Source organism: Bos grunniens, chromosome 5, assembly GCF_055505025.1.
Source record: "Bos grunniens cultivar Pamir isolate PY7600 chromosome 5, Bosgru_T2T1.0, whole genome shotgun sequence".
NCBI lineage: Eukaryota > Metazoa > Chordata > Mammalia > Artiodactyla > Bovidae > Bos > Bos grunniens.
Genome location: NC_141169.1, coordinates 25614137 through 25634741, shown reverse-complemented (window position 1 = coordinate 25634741; position 20605 = coordinate 25614137). Strand labels below are relative to the sequence as shown.

The 20605-nt window shown below is 38.1% G+C and overlaps 1 protein-coding gene across 17 annotated transcripts in view; it reads right to left on the bottom strand.

The window, feature by feature from the left end:
- The window catches only part of VEZT (vezatin, adherens junctions transmembrane protein), a 71233-nt gene that overhangs the window by 49950 nt on the left and 678 nt on the right, over nt 1-20605 (bottom strand). For 4 of the 17 annotated variants that reach the window (XM_086399116.1, XM_086399117.1, XM_086399118.1 and 1 more), the window contains exon 1: nt 4958-5088. The exons of the other annotated variants lie outside the window; for them this stretch is intronic. In XM_086399116.1, the coding sequence (XP_086255242.1) occupies nt 4958-4966 (9 nt within the window). In that variant the 5' untranslated portion in view covers nt 4967-5088. Of the gene's footprint in view, nt 1-4957; nt 5089-20605 lie in introns of those variants that run through there. 17 annotated transcript variants of the gene reach the window in all.

Sequence of the window (20605 nt, the reverse complement as noted above, 5' to 3'; positions counted from 1 at the left end):
AGTCTTAGTAGAGGTACAAATAAATGGCTAACTACATGTCAATTATTCATATTTACTTTTCAAAAACTAATGTGAAGTTTGTGGGATAAGCAATTTTCAGCTATGTGATTTAGACAGTTAAAACAAATACAAAAACCCAGTATATTCCTATGGAGCAAGTAAGTAGATTTTGGCCCCATTCCCCAACTCTGATATTTGGCAATGTCTGAAGATAATTCTGGTTGTTATAACTGAGGGGATGAGCTTTACTGGCATCTAATGGAGAGAGATCAGGGCTATATTCAACATCTGACAACGCACAGGACGACCCCCACAAGTTATCCAGCTCAAACTGTCAACAGTCCTGAGGCTGAGAAACCCTATTTTACAGTATAAAGAATCACAGATTGAAAAAATTCTCCCCAAATATATACCCCAGCAGCTGCTTTCATTATTTACCTTTTACTTTGGGAGCATGATAGATTCCAAAGCCAAAATGGAAAATTACTTTTCCATGACTTGCCATCTAAGAACCCAACAGGCTCTGTAATAGTGAAATGAGTTACCTTCGAAATAACTGCAGCAGAGTTAACATGTTAAAATTTCAACCAGTCACTAATACCATGCAAAACCAAAATAATCACAGCACTTGGGTACATTTGGAGACTATTTCTAAATGAACTTCTTATTCATCTAACTGAACTTCAATTTTCCAATAAAATAATTTCCTTATTAAAAAATTTCTGTTGGGGTCTCAACATAAAAAAAAATATATCTGACTAATGAGGCCACATATGCAACTAGGAAACTTGGATATCTAGATAAACTCAGTTTCTTCCACAGATGGCATCTTACTAAGAAGCGGCTTCCTTTGGTTACTGGCACACCTCTGTCAATGCTACAGGCCCACAAGCACGCACCTGCATCAGGCTGGAAACACCAGCAGAATGCTACGATGCTCTTTCCAAACTAATCCTGATTCCCAGGAGAGCTCAGTTACCCTTTTAGAAAAGCAATCTCTAGTCTGCAACAACTACTGGACAAATTCTGATGCTGGTTCCTCATCAACTATTTGCTTTGTCTTCTAGATGCGGATGACTGAGTGCTAACTGCGTTCCGCCAGAAAAATTTAGCAAAAGGGAAACTTAAATGGCAGTCGTCATCTGCTTATCTACCACTAACCAAATATCTATAGAGCATGTACTAAACTAACTAGAGTTATGGTAATTTTCTGCCATTAACTTCTAACTTCTCTCTGAGGATATTCAAGAAAAAGTTAACTTTGCTTTACCTATAAAAGGAAACTAAGTTCAAATGCTCAACGTCATGGATTTTTTTTCATTGTTTTTAAATTAAAAATTAAAACAATACCAAAAGACATAAAATGCAATAAAAACTTTTTTTCCCCTGCCCCTGATCCTACCCCTACATCCTCTCCCAAAATGTAATAAACATTCTTTAGCTTGTGAATTCTTCCTCCTAAATTTGGAATCCATTTATGATTGAAAGTGGCTGGCAACGGAGATGGCTAAGATGACTCCGAGATTTTTGGTTTGAACAATTAGGAGGTGCTATTTATATTTATATTATTTTAAAATATAAAATAGCAACAGAGGAACAAGTCTGAAGAGAGAGGCAATGAGTTAGAGGCACCTATGAGACATTCAAATGTAAGTAACTTGGACCTAAGATATTTGGAGATTAGGAGAGTGGCCTAATCTGGATGTATAGATTTGAGTTTTTAGCGAATAGGTATGCTGGCAAACCCATACGATGTCATACAGGTGTGAAAAACAGATGGAGTAAATGAGGTCAGCCTGAGATAACACATATGTGAGAAGACAAGAGGGTCCTAAGAGAGATCAATATTTTAGAAAAGAGTAAAGTCAAAGCTGGAAAATAATAAGAGTAACAGTAAAAACTGTTAAGATTTGTTGAGTTGAATATATATTAAGCATAAGTTAAGCATGTTTTACCATACCTAATTTACTCCTAACAAACTTCTAAAGAGGTGTTACTACTACCACTCCCATTTTAGAAGGAAACTAGGATATAGAGAGGTTAAATAACTTGTCCAAGGTCACCCAGCAGAATGGAAGCTAGCTGGGGTGAGTCCAAAGCCTACATGCTTAACCATAACACAAGACTACTCGAGGAAAAAAGGAGATCTAAAAGGAACAACTAAGGCTTCTCTCACAAAAGTTTTCTTATACAGGTATGGTGAGGCCCACAGATCAAGAGACAACTGCCATTGGAAAGACAGTTTGTTATATTCACGTATCTCCAGACGGGAGCAGGCTGCGCCACAGGGGAGGAGAGGGGACGTGGGCGGCACCAGGGTCAGCTGGAAGGGAGAGGAGGGGATTATGGGAGGGAGCCTTCACTGTGGTTTGTGTGGGAAGGAAGGCAGCAAAGCAAGCAGGCTTCAGACTGGCGAAATGGATGATTTCAGCATGCTCTAGAGCACAGGGTCTGTCCTGAGTAGAGTCTGGTAGTGACGCCAGGGTGACTAGGCAGACAGACAGTAGCCAGGTGAGCAGTTTCTTCGTAACCTGGAAGGAGCAGCAATCCCTGCAGGGTCAGCAAGGCTCCAAGTTGTTAAATGCAACAGAATACAGAAAGTAAAACAATGGCTAATAAACTTATATGTCAGATTTTATACTCTGTAAGGTTTAAAATGCAGGCCCTGCATGGTACTATTTTTAACTCAATTATATATTTCCCCCTTTTCTTCAGGCTCTCCTCACCTCAAGTTATTCCCTTTCACTGCTAGCTTTAAGTTTCACAGAACTACAGTCTCTCAAATTGAATTTTTTTCCCCTGTGAATATATTTTGAAAATGGCAGCTCCTCCAGATCTTCATAGAACTACTGCTCTTATGATCTACCAGCTCTTTGATTTTCCTTTTCACTCATTCCACTGCTGCAGTTTCCCAGAGGCTACAGGGCCCACAGGCAGTGGATATCTCAAAATGGTCCTTGACCTGCTCCCTCTGCCTATTTTGCAGGTTACAACAGCATTTACTTCCGGTTTGGAAATGTCAGTGGAAGCTGCTAATTCTGTTTGGTGCAACCAGATGCACTTATTTCTCACAAGAAGATGATCAGTGTAGGCTCCCATCTGTTTGTTGATTCCCTCCCTACTAATTCCTCCCCAAACAAAGCAGCACCAAACATTTACCGAGTAACCACACTGCCAGGCATTGTTCTAAGCATTTTTATACAATAATTCTCATCTTTACAATAACCTTTTATGGCAGAGCTCATTTAAGGGAAGAGGAAACTAAGGCACAGAGAGACCAAGTAACTTGGTTGGTCACGGTCACAGAGCCTGTAAATGCTAAGAGTCAGGATATGAATCGAGGCAGCCTGACAGAGTCAAAGCTGTTATTTACTTCACTACATCGCAAATAAGAAGTTCATTAACTTTGTTTTATATAGTATTTTGTACAGTTTGTGTTTTTTTTTAACCAGAAGCTGAACTTGTGACTTTTAAATTACTTAACAGATTAAGTTAGAAAACTCAAAACAGATCAGCATAAGTCTCCCAGTAATATCTACATTTATTACCCATCATTTCTCTTTCAGATGAGCCATAATTCACATGAATTTGCCTCAGATTACACAAGCTTAGAAGCTGGCTACAAAGAATATTGTTTGACCCAGACTTCAAAGTAGTTTGCAAGAGTAGAGTATTATTATAGTGAAAATATATTTATGTGTTATTTGTGTGGGAAAAGGTACCCCAAAAGACAGGCTGAATTCTTAATTTAGCAAATGAATGGAATGATCCTGAGCACCTTTCTATATAAAAATTAATGATCTACTTGACTGTTACACATTTCTTTTATTTAAAGCATCATACCATATCAAAGCAAAATGCTAACTACTGTCGAATGTTAGATGCTATATGACCTCTGCAAGTTTTTATTAAACACAAAAGCAATAGGAAAATAATTAACTATCAACAGAAAGTAGTAGGAAGCATTGGCACAAAAACCTGAAACTGTGTGAGGCAGAAGTAACTGTTAATGAAGACTTTACGCCTATACAAATCTGTTCTCAGAAGCCTTCAATTTCCATCCCCTTGTTAACAGAATTTATCAAATTGCTTACAGGTAACTTTTCTTTAAAAGTCTAAGAAAAGTACTATAATTTATTTAAGTTACATATTTTTAAACGTTCCTACCATACCAACAGAATCTCTAAAAGATCTTTTATTCAAAACAAAATCTTTAAGGAGAAAGATATCTATAATTAGAGGAATTTGATGGAGAATATTTGCCTTGAAACAGTTTATTAACCATTATAAATATTTTAAAAATCTTTTATCTTTGAACATAGTTTAAAGTTGTAGGTCTAAATGTGATTATCACATATAGAACAGCATTGTTTTTGAAGAATGTGATTGAAAAGGATAAACTGTTGTCAATTGCTTTGATTTTCTTAGTTTTTCAGTTAACTGAAGAACTCCACAAAATAAGCTGACAAGGAAGACTGTCATTACCAAATTACACAAGGTAGCTATTTTCTCTATTTTTAATGAAGAAACTTTTGGTATATCAACAGCTAAAACAGTCACAATTAACAAACCCTACAAAGGAAAATACATTTTCCCATTACTATTAACTATATTGCTAATATATGGAATTTCTACAGACCTTTCAATTATCTCTAATTAATACACAATCATAAAGCATAATTTAAAAATAACTATTTACTGCTCCCACCTTCAACCTTGAATAATACAGGAAAAGTATATTGCAAAATTAAAGATATTATAAAATAACAGGAAATACTTTTTGGAGTATATACATTTCAGCATAACTTCTAAATTACTATTCCAAAAGTCCCAAATTCACGTGTTAATTGTTCCTCATTATCAACAAAGCAAAAATCTAATCATAGAATTAAAAAAGATTAAGCTAAAAAGGTTCATAAATGGGTTTAATTAGGGTCCAACTAATTAAACTACTCACAGACAGCATAGTTCTAAATCCTCCAATTGAGCCAGAGGAAAAATTTACTGCCTCTTGACCATATTCTTTTGATCCGTACACTTCTTTCTTTGATGGTTCCCACTTGTTTCTCCAGAACTACAGTACAAAATGGCCACTGAACTGGAGGGTGTGTCCTCATCATTACTAAGCATTTTGCTATCAGAAGCAGCTCTTTGAAAAAACCTGAACATAATTTCTTCAGTGCCATTCAATATTACTCTGTAACTGCAGAAGCAGTAATAAGGACGGTGGTGTTTAAAAAATGCCATTAGAGATTATTACTTAATATTTATGTTAGTTTTTTTTTTTTAAACCAGCAGCAAATAAGACATCTATTCATAAATTCTCCTGGTTTCAGGCTTCTGTTTTCCAGCAGAAATTCATCCTATCCAGTTAATTTTTCATGAAATGTTATAAACAACAAAAAGCTTAGAGAGATTAACTTTACATTTTTTCCTATAATAGTACAAATTACTTAAGTACAACAGTATCTAATCCAAAACAAAACATATCCATCAAAAGAAAGATGAAGAGATGCAAAGGGAGAGCACTCACACGGCTTACAGGCTCAACTGATTAAAAGCAAAGAGCAACAGTGACTTGGTCTTAACTAAGCAAAGAGAAGACAGTAATCCTGATTGACCCCCTGTAGTTCTGATGCTACCCTTAATGTTACTCAATATCTTGTTAATCAACTGGCCTATACTGGGCACTTAACTGAATATAGAGCAGAAAATATATATAGTGAGAAATATAGTGAGAAAGGAAAACTATCATTTTCAACTGCTTTTGAAAAAAAAATTGGAGCCATGTTGAATACATTGGCAAAATGCTGGGTGTGAGAAGAACGTACAACAAACATCAAAGTGAGGTTTGGGAAGCCCTATTAGATCCCATCTAACCTTATTTTCTTTTTTCCTTATCCTAAATAATAATAATAAATGTGGAGGCAGAATTTGTGATTCTGTTAAGAGATAGTGGGGACGTCTTTCTCTCAAATAATTCATTATACTCTATCATCAGGGAGATTTTGTAAGGAAAAGTAAAATGAAAAGAACGTGGCAAAATATACACTAAAATAGAAAATCTACTTTAATAAAGGTGTTAAAGAGATATGAGGTTAATGATTGTGGATTTATCAGCAAAAATCCCCAAACAGGATATAGATGGCCAGATTCTGTCAGCAAAATAAATTAAAATGTGGATTAAAAATTAAATCGTCAAATATTTCAAATAAAGACAAATGGGCATTTTGATCTTCTGCAGTGGGAATAACAGTAATAAGCATGTAAGCAATATTCTAAAAAGCCAGAGGCAATGAAGTCAGTACACTAATACTATACCCCTGGGTAGTACACTGAGCTTCGGCCTTTTCTCCTAAATCCTTAAGCATGATTTGCTTCTGGGAACTCAGAAAACACCTGGAATGGAATCAGGAAAATGAAAATTGAGCCAGGGTTATTGATATAAAAATAGACTGGAAATGAGCAGAATCTCTTCCTGTATTTTCTAATGAACGGAAGCCTTTAGGGGCTTACTCTCATTAACTCAACCAACCTATCAGATTCAAGAAAAATTTAATACTCAAGGATGATCTGGTATAACTCCTCTATAACAGATGGCAAGTAAGCATTAGAGAAATTAAGTGATTCATTTAAGATATCATTGCTAATTCATGTTAATCTCTTGACTATTAGATTAGTCCCCTTTCCACAATGTTTTCAAAGTATGAAAGTCATTAATATAACTACATAAGCTACCAAGGTAACCAGTAAAAGTAACTTAAGAATTGTATATCGGACAAAGGAACTTGCATTTTAATAAATGCAATAAATAGAGATCTACTTACTATCTTTTGCACTGTCAATATATTTTTTAAAATGTTAAAATCTATATTGGAGCTCTGAGGATATGTGATGAAGCCAAAACAGTAGAAACAATATGACACAGACAGAAAAAAAGTGACTTGTCCCTCAAGAAAAAATTTTACAGTTCATGTTAAATAAATTTATTCTTGTATATATGGTAATAAACTAGCTCTGGTCTTAATGGTCAATCTTATATGTCAATACAGTTCTGATTTAATAACTCCACTAATCAATATCCTTTCTATTATAGATAAGTGATAAAAACATGAATTTTGTCATGCTTCTGATCTCAGCTACTAGTCAGAAGTAAATTATATAATACAATTGTGAAGCTTTGTGTACTACAGGTAACTGAAAATGCATTTTAAGGAATAATAATATGATACCATAATACCTAAAATTTTGTATGTATAATTTTTTTCAGAGAGCAAGCTCCACTATCAAAACAGCAAATATTATCAACATACACAGACAGAAAAAATTTCCTTCCATTAGTCAAATCAATAAAGCACATAGGAAAGAACCTACAAATGTTACTTATAAAAAATGCCTTACTGTTCTTTAGAGATGTATAATAACCTTTAAAAATATAACAAAATGAGAATCTCTCTCAAGCAAGAGAGGGTTTTTTGTACCTTTCTTGTAGATATGGGAGATTGTGTAAGTGCCATCTCACATTCATTTGACTGCCTTAGTGCTGGGGGTCAGAGAAAGCTAAACCTGAACACGTTGCCAACAAAGGGTTAACATTTAATTATTTACTGATGAAGGAGGGAGAGAAGTCAAGACAAGAGGGGCTTTCCCAGTTCTGAGCATTTAGGTTCCCCAGTCATGAACAAAGGAAAAAAGAATGAATTTCAACAAATATCAAAAGGAGTTCAACGACAAAAAACGGTTATCACGGACAGAGAGTTTACAGAGTAAAAACATCCCTTGAGGATAATGCTGTCCCTCTAAGAAAGTTACAAAAAAAAAAAAAAAAAAGGCTTAGCTGCACTACAAATAAGGCAAAGAGGTAAAAATATCTGTCCTTCAAATAAATGTTTATTTTCAGATACTCTTCCCTCTAGGAGTAGAAGGATTCAAGATAGGATAAACAACTCAAAATTTCTGCAATTAATCTATAATTAAAAAAATCCAACAGCTATGAATGAGCAATCAGAACTAGTCACCTAAGGTAACTAGAGAATTCTTACTCTCAAAACATCTTAAGAGATTCCAATAACAGATCAAAATGACAATACTGCTATCTCAGTATTTATTTTGCTTAATACCCATGTTAGATATGGAGTCCATCATTTTCTAAACTTTGTCCCGTTGCTGCTCAGTCAGAGGTCCCAGTGTGAGGTGATGTCTTTCCCACTTCAGCCTCCAGGGGGCAGTCGGGCTCCAAGATAAAGAAACTAACTTTTAAGATATTCATATACATGGAATCTAGCCCTGATGAAAGGAAAACAGTCAGATTCTACGGTAAGGACCAGGAACTGGTCTGGAAACCTCACTCGTCCTTCCATTTCTTAATTCATCCTCTACATCATTGTTCAGTCCAGGAGGGCTCAAAGGTAGCTTCTGGAGGGAGAATACAAAAGACCAAAACTACAAGAAAACAGTGCAATTGACTAATAACCAAGGAAACTGGTATTAAACCAAGTCATTTTGAAAATGTTTGAAATAGAGAAAAGATGCGATTAGAATACTTTCCAAATATATGCTTGATTTAAAATTCAAAATTTTAATTTTAATGGGGCACATGACTCCCTTGAGTTAGTATTAAGACATAAATAAGCCTGATGTTTGATTCTGAAAATCATTATAAATAATAGTATTACATCAGATATACTAAAAAAAACCATTAAACTTTCTTAGAAGAGAGGTTAGGTCCTATGATGGATGTGGTAGGCTGTTTATTCCAACCTCTAAATTACATTCCTGCCTAGTGCAACTCTTGTATTAAAGAGAAGAAAGAGCTGAATGTAATATTTTCCAAATTATCTTGCAGCTAGGGCTCTAGATGCACATCAGTTCAGTTCAGTCACTCAGTCGTGTCCGACTCTTTGTGACCCCATGGACTGCAGCACCCCAGGCCTCCCTGTCCATCACTAATTCCCGGAATCCACCCAAACTCATGCCCATTGAGTCAGTGATGTCATCCAACCATCCCATACTTTGTCATCCCCTTCTCCTCATGCCTTCAATCTTTCCCAGCATCAAGGTCTTTTCAAATGAGTAAACTCTTTACTCAGGTGGCCAAAGTATTGGAGTTTCAGCTCCAACATCAGTCCTTCCAATGAATATTCAGGACTGATCTCCTTTAGGATGGACTGGTTGGATCTCCTTGCAGTCCAAAGGACTCTCAAGAGTCTTCTCCAACACCACAGTTCAAACGCATCAATTCTTCAGCACTCAGCTTTCTTTATAGTCCAACTCTCACAACTATACATGACTACTGGAAAAAACATAGCCTTGACTAGACGGAACTTTGTTGGCAAAGTAATGTCTAAGCTTTCTAATATGCTGTCTAGGTTGGTCATAACTTCTCTTCCAAGGAGTAACCGTCATTTAATTTCATGGCTGCAGTCACCATCTGCAGTGATTTTGGAGCCCAAAAAGATAAAGTCTGACACTGTTTCCCCATCTATTTACCTTGAAGTGATGGGACTGGATACCATGATCTTTGTTTTTTGAATGTTGAGCTTTAAGCCAACTTTTTCACTTTCCTCTTTCACTTTCATCAAGAGGCTCTTTAGTTCTTTGCTTTCTGCCATAAGGGTAGTGTCATTTGCATATCTGAGGTTACTGATATTTCTTCCAGCAATCTTGATTCCAGCTTGTACTGGAATCCAGCCCTGTGTTTCTACTGATATACTCTGCATATAAGTTAAATAAGCAGGGTGACAATATACAGCCTTGACGTACTTCTTTCCCGATTTGGAACCAGTCTGTTGTTCCATGTCCAGTTCTAACTGTTGCTTCCTGATCTGCATACAGATTTCTCAGGAGGCAGGTCAGGTGGTCTGGTATTCCCATCTCTTTCAGAATTTTCCACAGTTTGTTGTGATCCACACAGTCAAAGGCTTTGGTGTAGTCAATAAAGCAGAAGTAGATGTTTTTCTGGAACTCTCTTGCTTTTTTGATGATCCAACAGATGTTGGCAATTTGATCTCTGGTTCCTTTGCCTTTTCTAAAACCAGCTTGAACATCTGGAAGTTCACAGTTCACGTATTGTTGAAGGCTGGCTTGGAGAATTTTGAGCATTACTTTACTAGCGTGTGAGATGAGTGCAACTGTGCGGTAGTTTGAGCATTCTTTGGCATTGCACTTCTTTGGGATTGGAATGAAAACTGACCTTTTCCAGTCCTGTGGCCACTGCTGCGTTTTCCAAATTTGCTGGCATATTGAGTGCAGCACTTTCACAGCATCATCTTTTAGGATTTGAAATAGCTCAACTGAAATTCCATCACCTCCACTAGTTTTGTTTGTAGTGATGCTTCCTAAGGCCCACTTGACTTCACATTCCAGGATGTCTGGCTCTAGGTGAGTGATCACACCATCGTGATTAGCTGGGTTATGAAGATCCTTTTTGTATAGTTCTTTTGTGTATTCTTGCCACCTCTTCTTAATATCTTCTGCTTCTATTAGGTCCATACAATTTCTGTCCTTTATTGAGCCCATCTTTGCATGAAATGTTCCCTTGGTATCTCTAATTTTCTTGAAGAGATCTCTAGTCTTTCCTATTCTATTGTTTTCCTCTATTTCTTTGCACTGATCACTGAGGAAGGGTTTCTTATCTCTCCTTGCTATTCTTTGGAACTCTGCATTCAAATGGGTACATCCTTCCTTTTCTCCTTTGCCTTTCACTTCTCTTCTTTCCCAGCTATTTGTAAGACATCCTCAGACAACCATTTTGCTTTTTTGCATTTCTTTTTCTTGCTCCCTGTCTTGATCCCTGTCTCCTGTACAATGTCAGGAACCTCCAACCATAGTTCATCAGGCACTCTATCAGATCTAGTCCCTTAAATCTATTTCTCACTTCTACTGTATAATAGTTAGAGATTTGATTTAGGTCATACCTGTATGGTCTAGTGGTTTTCCCCACTTTCTTCATATTAAGTCTGAATTTGGCAATAAGGAGTTCATGATCTGAGCCACAGTCAGCTCCAGGTCTTGTTTTTGCTGACTGTATAGAGCTTCTCCATCTTGCTCAAGGCTATGTTTTTTCTTAAGCTCTGTACTAATAATTATATAACAACAATGTATCTTGCTCAAGGACATGTTTCTCCTTAACAAGAATCTTCTGACTAATCTTGTTATATTAAGACAGGTTGTGGGAGTGGGTCTGGTATAAGTATATAAGGCCTTGATAAGACTAGTGAGGGGGCACTCTCCACCCCCTTCTGATGTCTATGTCAGAAGCTTTCTCTGTCCTTTCTCATTGTAGTAAAACTTCTGCCACACAAAAGCTCTGAGTGATCAAGCCTGATCCCTGATCCCAAAGCTAAGTCTTCTTTGGAGATCACAAATCTGACATTGTTCACCATAAGCTATTAGTGGGAACCAGCCCAGCTGTTAGGATCTAATTAAAGGTGACACCTTTTCAACCAGGCCTCTTATTGAAGGTAATGCCATGAAGTTGAATGAGGAGAAAAGATCCAAAACAGAACCAGTAAATACTCTATAGATTTCAGATGTAAGAGTTAGGCCCAAATGAGCTCTCTAACTGTGGTTACTTGTGTATAAAACTGTCTAGAAGCTAACAAACTGAAAATCTACCACATTTCAGGGAACTATACTGCCATTCTAAAGGAGATTAGCCCTGGGTGTTCTTTGGAAGGACTGATGCTAAAGCTGAAACTCCAGTACTTTGGCCACCTCATGCGAAGAGTTGACTCATTGGAAAAGACTCTGATGCTGGGAGGGATTGGGGGCAGGAGAATGGGATGACAGAGGATGAGATGGCTGGATGGCATCACTGACTCGATGGACGTGAGCTTGAGTGAACTCCGGGAGTTGGTGATGGACATGGAGGCCTGGCGTGCTGCGGTTCATGGGGTCGAAAAGAGTAGGACACGACTGAGCAACTGAACTGAATTGAACTGATACTGCTAGGGAAACCAAAATCCTGCAAAACCTCATATTTATTCAACCTCTACAGCAACTCTTAAACCCATATCAGGAATCAGGCTGTGAAAGGTATGCAGCCTGCAAGTAAAGCATACTTTAATACCCATTTCCTATGAAGCTAAGGAGTGCTAAGAGATAAGGAATAAGTTCTCAGAAGGCAAAACCAAAGGCTGTGGATGACAGTGGATAAGAGTTAATCCTAGAGAACGGAACAAGGGCTACAAAGTAGGTTAACCAAGAAAGTCTTCTTGCAGGACGATTTTACAAGAAGCAGACGGCACACTCAAAAGGGATAACTGAAAAGAGTAATGAAATGACCATTATTTACATAGCCCTAAGAAGGGCTGGCTCAGAGAGTAAAGCATCTGCCTGCAATGCAGGAGACCTGGGTTCGATCCCTGGGTCAGGAAAATCCCCTGGAGAAGGAAATGGCAACCCAATCCAGTCCTCTTGCCTTGAAAATCCCATGGACAGAGAAGCCTGGTAGACTACAGTCCATGGGATCACAAAGAGTCGGACATGACTGAGTGACTTCACTTTCACTTTTCAAGAAGGGCTGAGGCAGCCAAGAGGGGATAGTAAAGCATCCACGGAGTAGCAACAGCAGTAAGTTATTAATTTCCTTGGGCCTAAAGGTCAAAGGAAAGCAGCAGGGTCACACTGAAGCCCTGTAAGAGATGACGTTAAAGAAGTCCCCCAAAAGACTTGTGGCTTTAAGTACAGGAACACAATCACTACCAAATGGCAGCCCTGCTAGAAGGGAACTAGAAATATAGTATCTCTCCAGTGTTCTGTCTTCTATCCTCTTGCTATATCTGAATGTTTGTGTTCTCCCCAAATTCAAATGTTGAAACCTATCTCCAATGTAGCAGTATTTGGAGGTGAGGCTTTGAGAGGTGCTTAAGTCATGTGGTTAGAGCACTCAAGAATAGAATTAGTGCCCTTATAAAAGAGATCCCAGAGAGTTCCCTCACCCCTTCTGCTGCCCACAGGGGAAAAGACAGTCATTTATGAACCAAGGAAGTGGGTTCTCATTAGAACTCAACCACACTGGTACCCTAATCTTGGATTTCCCAGCCTCTAGAACTGTGAGAAGTAAATTTTTGTTGTTTATAAGCTACCCAATCTGAGTGTTACAGCAGCCTGAATTAACTAAATTGGCTGAGCCTAAATGGAATTAGCTATATAGAATTCTCACCAGCTGAATGGAGAAAAGTCATCACTACCACCATCAATCCCTTACCCATACACCTAGGTGTTAAGTCGGGGTTTAAGAACAAATCACTAAGGAAATTACAAAATTATGAGACAAACTATATTTCAAAACTCATGAAATACAGCCAGTACAGCACCCAGGGACATTTATAACCTTACAAATTATTTTTTAGTACTCAAGTCTTTAACTCAAGAAACACACAATACCAGTAATTCTGAAAACCAACATGAATTTTTTTTCAGGAAAAATTTAATAGTAGCTAAAGTTTGAAAGTGAAAGTCACTCAGTTGCGTCTGACTCTTTGTGACCCCATGGACTACACAGTCCATGGAATTCTCCAGACCAAAATACTGGAGTGGGTAGCCTTTCCCTTCTCCAGGGGATGTTCACAACACCAGGGATTGAACCCAGGTCTCCTGCATTGCAGGAGGATTCTTTACCAGCTGAGCCACAAGGGAAGCCCAGGAATACTGGAATGGGTAACCCATCCCTTCTCCAGAGGATCTTCCCAACCCAGGAATCGAACTGGGGTCTCCTGCATTGCAGGCTGATTCTTTACCATCTGAGCTATCAGGGAAGCTAACGTTTACAGAATGCTTATAATGTGCCAGGTACTCATCTAAGTACTTCACTTACATTGAGTCATTTAATGACTCATAACTGCTCTATGAGATTGATACTGTTGCTGCTGCTGCTGCTAAGTCGCTTCAGTCGTGTCCGACTCTGTGTGACCCCACAGACGGTGGCCCACCAGGCTCCCCCATCCCTGGGATTCTCCAGGCAAGAACACTGGAGTGGGTTGCCATTTCCTTCTCCAAGGCATGAAAGTGAAAAGTGAAAGTGAAGTTGCTCAGTCGTGTCCGACTCTTAGCGACCCCATGGACTGCAGCCTACTAGGCTCCTCCATCCATGGGATTTTCCAGGCAAGAGTACTGGAGTGGGGTGCCATTGCCTTCTCCGATTGATACTGTTACTTCTACTTAATATCGAGAAAACAGACACAAAGAGGAGTAAACTGCTCAAAGTCACACTAATTAATATATCTTGGAGATAAGATTTCCTAGGTCATCCAACTCAAGATTCTACTCCTTTGACAACTGTATTATACTCCCTTTCAGAATAAAAAAAGACTATCAAAGTATCCCCTGAAACAGAAAACTAGAACTGAGCATTAACCATAAAAGAAAAGGAACCACTAGACTACATCTGTTCTGTGCACCCTCAGCAAAGGTCTAGACAGTTTAAGGGTCAATTTAGCTATGGCCTCGAGGAACAGATCCTTCCTGAAAGGTAGCAAAATATGTTACTCCAAAATTATGTCACTGGGGCATACTGGTTATCTTGAGCTGTACGCACTTGAAAAACAGCAAATGAGAAATGCTTTCTCTGAACTCTCCCCTTAGTTCAGATCTAAAGACACATCTTTCAAAAGAAACTCAATTGTCATATATCTCCTACTTGGGAGTTTCATCAACCAGGAAGATTGACTCATCACAGGAAAGGAGGATACACCCAGACAAACTTTGTCATATCTCCCATCTGCTCTTCTAAGGACCCATTTATCTTTGCAAAGTAAGTATTTACTCTCCCCTAAGAGGTATACATGGGGCTTCCCAGGTGGCACAAGTGGTAAAGAACCCACCTGCCAATGCAGGAGACATAGAGACACGGGTTCGATCCTTGGGTTGGGAAGATCCCCTGGAAGAGGGCGTGGTACCCCACTCCAGTATTCTTGCCTGGAGAGTCACATGGATAGAGGAGCCTGGTGGGCTACAGTACTTGGGGTCGCAAAGAGTCAGACATGACTGAAGAGACTTAGCACACTTACACAAGAGGCCTACATCCTTTCCCTGGTCCCACATAGATGGTACATAAGCCTGAATCATCTAAGACATCTTGGAGTGTTACAACCTTCCCCTGACAAAGATTCTTTCCTTAACCCAACTTTAGTCAGGCTCCTGAAAATTCTTCTACACACTTCTTTGCAAAGTCTGGTTTTAACAAAACCCTGCTATGTCAGTTTAGCAAGGGTCTCTCATCCTCCACAACAGATCACCCTCAATCTTCCTCATGGGTTCCTCATCTTCTACCATCCCTCCAGGTGAAATCAAGCCCCACAGGGTCAGAAGCTGGTGACTAATAGAAATTCTTGAGCTTGTCTTAAAGAACAGATAAAGGAACAGCTTGTTAAAACCCCTCTGCTTATAGATTGCCTTCACTGGTGAGCTTGCTTTAGTTTTTTTCCCTCTCTTTAATTGCATGCACCCCAAGCTTCATAGAGCCTAGGTAATATACCACAAGATTCCTTAACCACCCCACAGAAAATACCTCTGATATATGGCTTGCTATAGTACTGGAGGCAGGGGCTTAAGCTGATTTTTAGGAACTTAAGAGTCAGCTTTTGTTCAGTCAGAGCTGGCTAAGACTGGTTGAGATCAAGGGCCGTAAGACTGGACCCACGCAGGTGTTGGATGAACGTCCCTTTGACGTCAGAGGGCCAAAACCTCCACCTCCAGAATCATGCTAAGTGCTTCCATCTTTCAACATGCACCCTTGGAAGAGCATGTAACCTAGATAAGACTGCAAAGAACACTGACTACCTCACTCTTCCTGTACCTCCAATCACCTTTCCTTGCAACTAAGATCACCTTGCTTCTTTATTCCATAAATACCCCACCTTCAGGAGGGTGGATTTTCTGCTTGTTTTCCCTTGGCTGCTTTGTGAGTAAACTCTCTTCTACGGCAAACTTCAGTTTCTCAGCATTTGGCTTGCAGTAACAAAGGAAAAGACCACCCTGGCTTGTATTCAGCAAGAATCCTGGTATATTGGTTTAGCCAAAACCCCTCTAAATCCAAGATTTCCTCTTAGTAATTAAATTTCCACTTATTCATGTATTTGCAATAGAATCCAGTTCTATACTGAGGTCTCTTTCCTCTATTGCAGTAGTCCTGAATAAAATATGTTTTTACTGCTTTAACTATCATCTAGTTCCATTTAAAAAAAAAAAAAACAAAAAAAAACACTATCTCCCATGTATATATGTGGGTATGCATGTTGTTAGGAACAAGACAACACGCCCCAAATGGAGTCACTTATGCTAAGATCCACTTTCCAAACCAAGACTTACATTTTTGGCCTCTTCCAGAAATGTAACCAAAGAGGACCCTATGGGGCCTTCTTGGGACAGAGCTCCTCTCCCAATATTCTCTGTTGTAGCTCCTATCAGAAATAGCAAGTATATCCTGCATATTTCCTGAGTTTTTTAGATGCTAAAAAACTACCACCAAATGGAAGAAATTAACTACCTGATGATCATGAGCCTGTAGCCCCCAAACCTATTGGTACCTAAGACCTGATAATGTTAATGGCCCTCATTAACCATTAATGAGGGGTTATTACCTCAACATCAATCAATCAGAGAATTCTGAGTGACCAGATCACACATCTTGGGATGCTCCTCCCCCAATCTGGCCTTTAAAGATGCTTTGTGAAACCCTTCCAGGAGTTAGGATTTTGGGGGCATGAGTCACCTGTTCTCCTTGCATGACCCTGCAATAAATCTTTCTCTGCTCCAGACTTCAGTGTTTTGGTGTTTGCACTAGTAAGTCCAAGTTGGGCACAGGAACTTGTTTGTTCAGTAACAGAAATACAATCTTAAGCCAGTCAATCAGCATCAGTGAGGTAATCTGCCTGACAGACCCCTGCCACTCCCTAAAAGAATGTGACCTTGATACAACCAATCTCCTCTTTACTAGCCTAACTTCCTTGACCCACTTCCTCTGCCTATAAAAGTCTCTCTCTTTTTTTTTTTTTAACAGATTCAGGAACTCCTTTCTGTCTGCTAGATGGGATGCTGCCCAATACATAAATTGGTGAACAAAGTCTATAAGATCTTTTAAATTTACTCTAGATGAATTTCATTTCATAACAATGTTAACATTTTTTTGTTTTGTTTTGTTTTTCCTCTAGTTAATCTATCTGTTATTACAGGAATCTCAGCCAAGAACTCAAAGGGTAGAGGAAAAATTATTTCTCTTCCCCTGTTGTCCCAGTTTGTAAATCTGTCCTAGAGCACAAAGTGATGGGAAGTTGCTTCACTCATTTAGAAGGCAAGCAATAAAAATGCTCGTGGATTGGAAGATTCAATAATGTAAAGATGTTAGTTCTCCCCAAATTAATCCAGAGATTCAAAGCAATTTCAATCAATCTTTGCAGTTTCCTTTTTCTAAAGTGAAAATGACAAGCTGACTCTAAAATTCATTCAGAAAGACAAAGGGCTAAGAATAGACAAAGCAATCTTGAAGGAAAATAAAACTGATGGGTATTATTCTATCAGATACTAAGAACTATTATAAAAGTTATAGTAATTACAATAATGTGGTATAGGCACAAGAACGATCAAATTAGTGGAAAAGGGAACATCCAAAAACAAAGCCACACACACAAGGTATCCTGATTTATGACAAGGGCAACATTGAAGTTCATCAAAGAAACAATGGTCTGTTCAGAAAATGCCAGGTTAAATAGACATCCATGTGGGGAAAAAATATGTTGACCTTTACTTGATACCACACAAAAATCAGTTCCATATGGATGGCAGATCTAGAAGCACAAGGTTAAAATAAAGCTCTGTGACCTTAGAGCAGGCAAATATTTCTTTAAAGGCACTAACCATAAAAGAAAAAGATTTACTTCGATTATAATAAAATTAAGAGCTTCTGTTCATTGAAAGACACTATTAAGAGAGTTCCACAGACCTGAGACAGTTGAGGTACATATATCCACCAAAAGACTTACATTCAGTATGTGTAGAGAAATCCTTCAAATTGGTATCAAGAGATAACCCAAAATAAAAATATGCAACAAATTTGAATTGGCTTCACAAAGTGAATATACAACTGGTCCTTAAACATTAAAAAAAACCCTCTCCCTTTCCTTATCAGGGAAATGCAAATTAAAGCCAAGAGGAGATACCAGTATACACATTAGAATGGTAAAAAGACGGAAATTAACAAGTGTCAGTGAGGGGAGCAACTGGACCTCTTCTACACTGCTGGTTAAGAGTACAAATTGGCACCACCACGTTGGAATAATGTTCGGCAATATCCACACAAGGTGAACGCATGTATTTCCTATGACTCAGTGATTCCTCTTCTAAGTATATACCCAACAGAAACATGTTCAGTAAGATATATATACTGAAATGTTCACATTAGCACTATTCATAATAGTTTCAAACTAGAAATCACCCAAAGACCATTAATAGTAGAGTAGATTAAAAACTGGTTATACGTTCACATGCAATACTATGGAGAAATAAAAAATCCTTACATGACCATATGGATGAATATAATAGACAAAATCAGAAAGCAAAGTCAGACAAAAAAGAGCACATACAAATGGAACTTGCACAGTGTGTACACTATAAAAAACGTCAAAAGGGATCTAAATTAATGATTATAAGTCTGAAGAGTGGTTATTTTGGGGGTGGAGAGAAGTGGCTGGAAGAGAGTAAGAGGGAGCTTCTGGTGTGCTGGTGATGTTCAGTTTCTTAACACAGGTCCTGGCTGCATGGGTGTATTCAACATGTGAAAACTGATCAGTCTGCACATTTACGATTTGTGCACTTATGAACATTATGCTGCAATAAAAATTAATGTATATGACAAAAAGCAAATAAACTAAACAACGAAAAACATTTCTAGGGACTTCCCACAAAGTCCAGTGGTTAAGATCCTGTGCTTCCACTGCAGGGTTTGATCCCTGGTCAGGGAACTAAGATCCCACAAGGCCCCCTGGTTCTGCCACAAAATAAATAAATAAATTTGTACAAGTAAAATAGGTTTAAGTGACTTATGAAAAATGTATGCAAATCAGTTAAGAATCTAACATCCAACAGGAAAATGGGGGAAAAAAATACAAAAAGAAATGCTCAAGAAAGAAATAAAAATGTTTCTAGTAAATTCAAAAAATGTAAATTAGAACAGCAGAATGCTCCATTCCCTATCAAATTAGCAAAGACTAAAAGAAATTAATAAGGTTGCTGCTGAGGATTTGGTGAAAATAATACTCTTATTCCTAACAGAAACTTGAAATAGTATAACCTTTCCGCGTAGAAGTCTTGAAAAATGTATCTTTTGACCCACGAGTTTCCTTTCTAGAAATTATTCTAAGGAAAAATCAGAGATGCAATTAAAAATGGACTTATGCCAGTGTTGACTATAATGGCATTTTGAAACAATGTAACTATCCAAGAATGGGAAAATGATTATGATACATATACATATTGGATATTATGTTGTTTTCAAAGAGTAATGATAAGAAAACACTCAGTGAAAAATACTTATACAATTCTATGTGGTATACTTTTTTGTTAAAAAAAATCAAACATACATTTGCATAGAAAACGTTGGCAAGAATACATACTATAATGTTAACAGTGGCCATCTGTGGGTGAAAGGATAACGAGTGATTTAATTTTGTGGCTTGTTTTCTACAATGAAATGCTGTAGAAATGAGCATGCATTATTATTATATTCAGATATCTAACCACATAACAGGGTTAAAAAAAAAAAAAAATCCACCCAGTCCCTTTTCTCTAGCAATCTAAGTAACATAGATTTTTGTCTCTCTTTCATGTCCCACATGCAATCTTGTAACTTGTTTCCTCAATTTTACCTTAGCAGTATCTGTCCAAGCCATTATTCAATTCGGTCTTCTCTCATATCTGAAACTCAGGCACTTGTATTCCCTACTGACCTCCTCAAATCAAGACACTTCCTTTTGGTAAAAGAGCCCTATCTTTCACTACTTCTCCATTCTAGCCCCATCAGACTGCTTCACATAGTGACAGTTCACACTCAAGTCCTGGAAAAATCTGCACCAGATACCTTCACACCTCCCAAGCTTGGCATACTTTGTTCTCGTTCTTCAGAATGCATTTTCTCCCTTCCACCTCTCTATACAGACTTACAGTTCAAGACCCACCTCCATTATCCACTTACTGGGTGTAGCGTCTCCGAGTACAGACGGCAGTTTCCAAACCAATCCTCCAATGACAGTTTGCATATATTTCAACATATACCATTCTGCACTATTTATTGTCTAGCTTCTTTTTGTAAAGAATGAGCTGTTTCTTTTCTTAAATTTCTTAAAAGCAAGTTGGATGAATGGACTTTGGTAAAGCATTCATACACATGCCTTATACAGAGGTGTGCGTTTGCGCCTGTGTCTGATAGATAAACGGCAACAGAAACACTAGAATTTTTTTTTTTCATTCAAGATGGCAGAGAACGTCTTAAAATAGTCCCCACACAAAAGCACTCTCACCAAAGCCTCGAAACAGAAGAAACAGCTACACCTAGAGCAACAGCAAAGGACAAAAGAATTAGACGCTGAGACGCCCCGGCCCTAATCACCCA